Below are 5,000 nucleotides of genomic sequence, written 5' to 3' on the forward strand. Positions count from 1 at the left end.
AGAAGGGACATATAGTATAATGGAGAAGTTACCCGCAGACACAGATCTAGGATCAGTTTACCCTCCCCAATCCTAAGACCCGTGTCTAGGGGCAGCTTCATCCTACTGAGTGCGTTTTCCTAATCCCCACTCTGCGACTGTTACAGAGAGGATCCAAGATGGCGGATTACTCACCATGGCTGCAGCGGCGGTGGCCTGGTTGACCTGGTGCTGGGCGGCCTTGATCTTGGCCTGCAGGTGGGCCGGAGGGTGGAAGTACTTGCACTTCTCCCTGGAGCAGCGGCCCTTGATGTAGTCCATACACACGGTGACCGTGTTGTCGTTGGTGTCTATCATGGTGCTGTCGGAGGGGTGGGAGAAGCGACAGTCGTTCTCCCCCCGGGAGCAGTTGCCACGCTGGTACTCACGACACACCTGGTGAGGGGCGAGAGATATGAACATAACGGATCAGTTCCACTTTAACCTTCTGTCACAAGGGCTTCGTAACGCCGTCATAAGCATGACATATCAGATGCCATAAACCAGGGGTGTCAAACTCAGTTACACAGATATGCACAGAGCAGATGTTGAGCAGACATTGAGCAGGGTCACCGGTGTGTTGGACATGGCATTTGTAAGGCAGTAGAGGGCAGCATTTGTAAGGCAGTAAAGGGCAGCATTTGTAGGGCAGCAGAGGGCAGCAGAGGCTTTATGTTAGCACAGCATGTTTGTGTTCTTGGGTCAGTACAGGGTTTGTGGGTGTATGTGCGTGCGTCTGTATCTGTCTGCCCGTCCATCCCTCCGTCTGTATCTCTCACCTCCAGCCTGTCTGTCCTCATGAGTTTCTGTGCAGCAGCGGCAGCAGCGTTGGGGACCTGTCCGTGGTTGGGGTGGCCAGCCATGAGGACCTGTGGACTGGGCATGATCTCTGGCTGCATCAGTCCGGGTGACACCGGGCCCAGGTACGGGTTGAAAGCCGCAGCGCTGGCATTGGTGGCCAGGCCTGGCGCCATGGGGAACATAGGCTGTCGGGGGCAGAGAGAGACAAAGGTCAAAGGTGAGAAGTTATACTTCCTGGTAGGTCAAATATTAAATGTACTTTGTTCAACAGTTAACTGACCGCCTATTCCCTATGTGCTGCATTGCTTTAGGACTCTGCATGCTCAGAAGCACTGCACTATATAGGGAATAGAGTGACCTTTAGACTACTGTAAGTGTTGTCATGTAATGTGGTTGTGCCAGGTATTTACTTGATGTAAGCTGAACCTGTTGCTGTCTTGGACCAGGTCATAGAGATTCACCTGGATTGGCAAAGGTTGAGGAAAATGAAGAGGGGTTTCAGGTCCTGGCATTCCATTCTATTATACACACGTGTGTGTGCATATGCGTGTGTGTGTGTGCATATGCGTGTGTGTGTGTGCATATGCGTGTGTGTGTGTGTTTGCATATGCGTGTGTGTGTGTGTGTGCATATGCGTGTGTGTGTGTGCATATGCGTGTGTGTGTGTGCATATGCGTGTGTGTGTGTGTGCATACATGTGTGTGTGTGTGTTTGCATACATGTGTGTGTGTGTGTTTGCATATGTGTGTGTATGCATGTGTGTGTGTGTGTGTCTGTAAGACATACATGTACTGTACAAGAGTGTGTGTGTGTGTGTTGTCTCACCATAGGCTGAAGCTGTGTGCCAGGCATCATGGCGTTGGCGAGCTGCATCTGCTGGGCCAACATGGCCATGTTCTTCTGCTGGATCAGATTGTTCCTACCGTTGATCTCCAGCTGGGTCTTCAGGTGACCAGGAGGATGGAGGTACTTACAATTCTCCCTGGAACAACGGCCCTGATGGGGGGGGGCAACAGGAAGAGAGTAAATTAGGTGAAAGTTGCCTTAGATTCAGACAGCACTGGCATTACTTTGACTGTAAAACATGTATGACAACAACAGACAGAAGATAGACAGATACCCATAATTCCATGCTATCATTTAATTCCATATTTATACAACATGTATAATCGGCAGTATGAGATCCTGTCCTGAGGTGACCTAGTGATTTGTTATGGTTCCCTCTGCTAGTCAACATCAGAGGCATGTCCTGAAAACACACACACACAGTCAGCTGACAACTGCGTGTGTGTGTGTGTGTGTGTGTGTGTGTGTGTGTGTGTGTGTGTGTGTGTGTGTGTGTGTGTGTGTGTGTGTGTGTGTGTGTGGTGTGTAAGTGTGTGTGTGTGTGTGTGTGGTGTGTGTGTGTGTGTGTGGTGTGTGTGTGTGTGTGTGGTGTGTGGTGTGTGGTGTGTGCACGCATGTGCTTTATGCCTCATGGACAGTGTCTGTTACAAGCAGACGTCTACACAGGCATCTGACTTGTTGAAACTTGAGACACAGAAATGTGAACAACTGGGTCAAATCATGGTCCCTGCCTCAGCAGTCTGCTGTATGACTGGCTAGCTTGTTAAAACACTGTTGCTAAGTCCTATCACTGCTGACCTGAATTAGAAAAGAGACACAGCTAAACGACTAACATGTAAACAGTTGAAAGTCTCAACAATTTGACTCTTTCAAGCTAAATGGTGCATGCAAGGCAGAAGGGATACTCTATGCAATGGTAACGCCACCAAGCTAACAGGAGTTATGACTGTAAACAGTTTGACAGAGGTTAAAAGAGAGGCCATACTGAAGCATCAACGCAGGTCTAAGACTGGACTAATGGACTAACTGGCTAAAGTGCAAACACAGTGAGTCAGAAACTCAGAGTGAGACTATGCCAAGCTTATTTTGAAAGAGGTTCTGAAAATAAGTTCTAAAACTGAGCAAAACTAAGCATACTCAATGCTACTAACCATAAGCTCAATTCTCCATGAGCTGAACTGACATTCCTAATCATTCTGACACAGATAAGGGGGTTCTGAACTGACATTCCTAATCATTCTGACACAGAAAAGGGGGTTCTGAACTGACATTCCTAATCATTCTGACACAGAAAAGGGGGTTCTGAACTGGCATTCCTAATCATTCTGACACAGATAAGGGGGTTCTGAACTGACATTCCTAATCATTCTGACACAGAAAAGGGGTTCTGAACTGGCATTCCTAATCATTCTGACACAGATAAGGGGGTTCTGAACTGGCATTCCTAATCATTCTGACACAGATAAGGGGGTTCTGAACTGGCATTCCTAATCATTCTGACACAGATAAGGGGGTTCTGAACTGGCATTCCTAATCATTCTGACACAGATAAGGGGGTTCTGAACTGGCATTCCTAATCATTCTGACACAGATAAGGGGGTTCTGAACTGGCATTCCTAATCATTCTGACACAGAAAACGGGGTTCTGAACTGGCATTCCTAATCATTCTGACACAGATAAGGGGGTTCTGAACTGGCATTCCTAATCATTCTGACACAGATAAGGGGGTTCTGAACTGGCATTCCTAATCATTCTGACACAGATAAGGGGGTTCTGAAACAGAGCTGCACCTCTACTAGCCAGAGACTGGCATGCAGGGGGGCAAGGGGAGGGACCCGAGTAGTTAACAGGCCTCGAGGGTTCGCATTGCGCTCACCCCACCTGACCCCATCCATCCCACCTTGGATTTACCGCTGTGGCATTTGCCAAGGGAGGTTGTGTATGACGACAGCCAACCCCGTACTAGGAAACTTGCAGCCCTCTATTCTACTGAGCTATTTACTTTATGTTCATATTATTTTCTTTTATTAGTTCTTATTGTTGTTGTATTGACGAGAAGGAACCTGCAAGTAAGCATTTCATTGGATGGTGTAAACCATGTGTATCCTGTACATACGATGAATGCAACTTTAAACTTTAAATCAAAACAGTGGCTAAAGCAGGCTGCCATTTTGAATAGTGAAACGTCAGCCTGTGGAAGCTGGGAAGGGGACAGACAAAGTGAGTCACGTACTGTAGCATGAACCTGCGTCAGTGAAACGCTAGAACCTGCTGCATGACAAGTCCGTAGTGATGGTCAGAGGGAGAGGGAGAGAGAGAATTTAATTGAATTGAGAGAGGGGGGGGCGAGAGGGTGAGTGGGTGGGGTGGGAGGGAGAGAGAGAGAGAGAGAGAGAGAGAGAGAGAGAGAGAGAGAGAGAGAGAGAGTGAGAGAGAAGAATCCAACAGAAGGCCCTAACCAGAAGCCCTAACAACAGAAGAATCCCGGCCCTAACAACAGAAGAATCCCAGCCCTAACAACAGAAAAATCCCAGCCCTAACAACAGAAAAATCCCAGCCCCCAGCCCTAACAACAGAAGAACCCCAGCCCTAACAACAGAAAAATCCCAGCCCTAACAACAGAATAATCCCAGCCCTAACAACAGAATAATCCCAGCCCTAACAACAGAATAATCCCAGCTCTAACAACAGAATAATCCCAGCCCTAACAACAGAATAATCCCAGCCCTAACAACAGAATAATCCCGGGCCTAACAACAAAATAATCCCGGGCCTAACAACAAAATAATCCCGGGCCTAACAACAGAATAATCCCAGCCCTAACAACAGAATAATCCCAGCCCTAACAACATCGTCATTCCTGGAATCCATGCTTGCTCCCTGATGCTCACAGATACATACAGACAGAGACAATTATTAAGAATTGTTGCATACAGGGAAGTCAGAAATGGAACACCATAGATTTAAAGGCATATAACCACTATTCAATAAACAGAGGAAAAGCAAGGCACTCTACAACAATTACATTGTCTTCATTAAAACATCCTGTACATCTGTATACAATGGTTCCTTCTATCTGTCTCTGATGTAATTTATAATCAGTGTACCTTTAATACAATGAGACCCACATTATGACAAGCAGCTGGATTATACAGCTGTTTCATAAGAATAGTCTTTTAAATATAGCCTGGCAAGTCTGACGTCTCGCTTTCCTCTGCTGTTGAAAAACAAGCCTTATTCCACTACTCTAAACAAGCCTTATTCCACTACTCTAAACAAGCCTTATTCCACTACTCTAAACAAGCCTTATTCCACTACTCTAAACAAGCCTTAT

The 5,000-nt window shown here is 46.8% G+C and overlaps 1 protein-coding gene across 16 annotated transcripts in view; it reads right to left on the reverse strand.

Annotated features, from left to right (window-relative positions):
- LOC112238601 (muscleblind-like protein 1) overlaps positions 1-5,000 on the reverse strand; it is an 86,330-nt gene that overhangs the window by 10,750 nt on the left and 70,580 nt on the right. For 10 of the 16 annotated variants that reach the window (XM_042329022.1, XM_042329021.1, XM_042329026.1 and 7 more), the window contains exons 3-6: positions 1,645-1,815; positions 1,230-1,280; positions 798-1,004; positions 175-414 (exon numbers count right to left, since the gene is read on the reverse strand). In XM_042329022.1, coding sequence (XP_042184956.1) covers positions 175-414; positions 798-1,004; positions 1,230-1,280; positions 1,645-1,815 — 669 coding nt within the window. The remainder of the gene's footprint in view (positions 1-174; positions 415-797; positions 1,005-1,229; positions 1,281-1,644; positions 1,816-5,000) is intronic. The other 6 variants (XM_042329027.1, XM_042329030.1, XM_042329035.1 and 3 more) reach the window with 1 other exon arrangement.

Source organism: Oncorhynchus tshawytscha, linkage group LG10 (assembly GCF_018296145.1).
Source record: "Oncorhynchus tshawytscha isolate Ot180627B linkage group LG10, Otsh_v2.0, whole genome shotgun sequence".
NCBI lineage: Eukaryota > Metazoa > Chordata > Actinopteri > Salmoniformes > Salmonidae > Oncorhynchus > Oncorhynchus tshawytscha.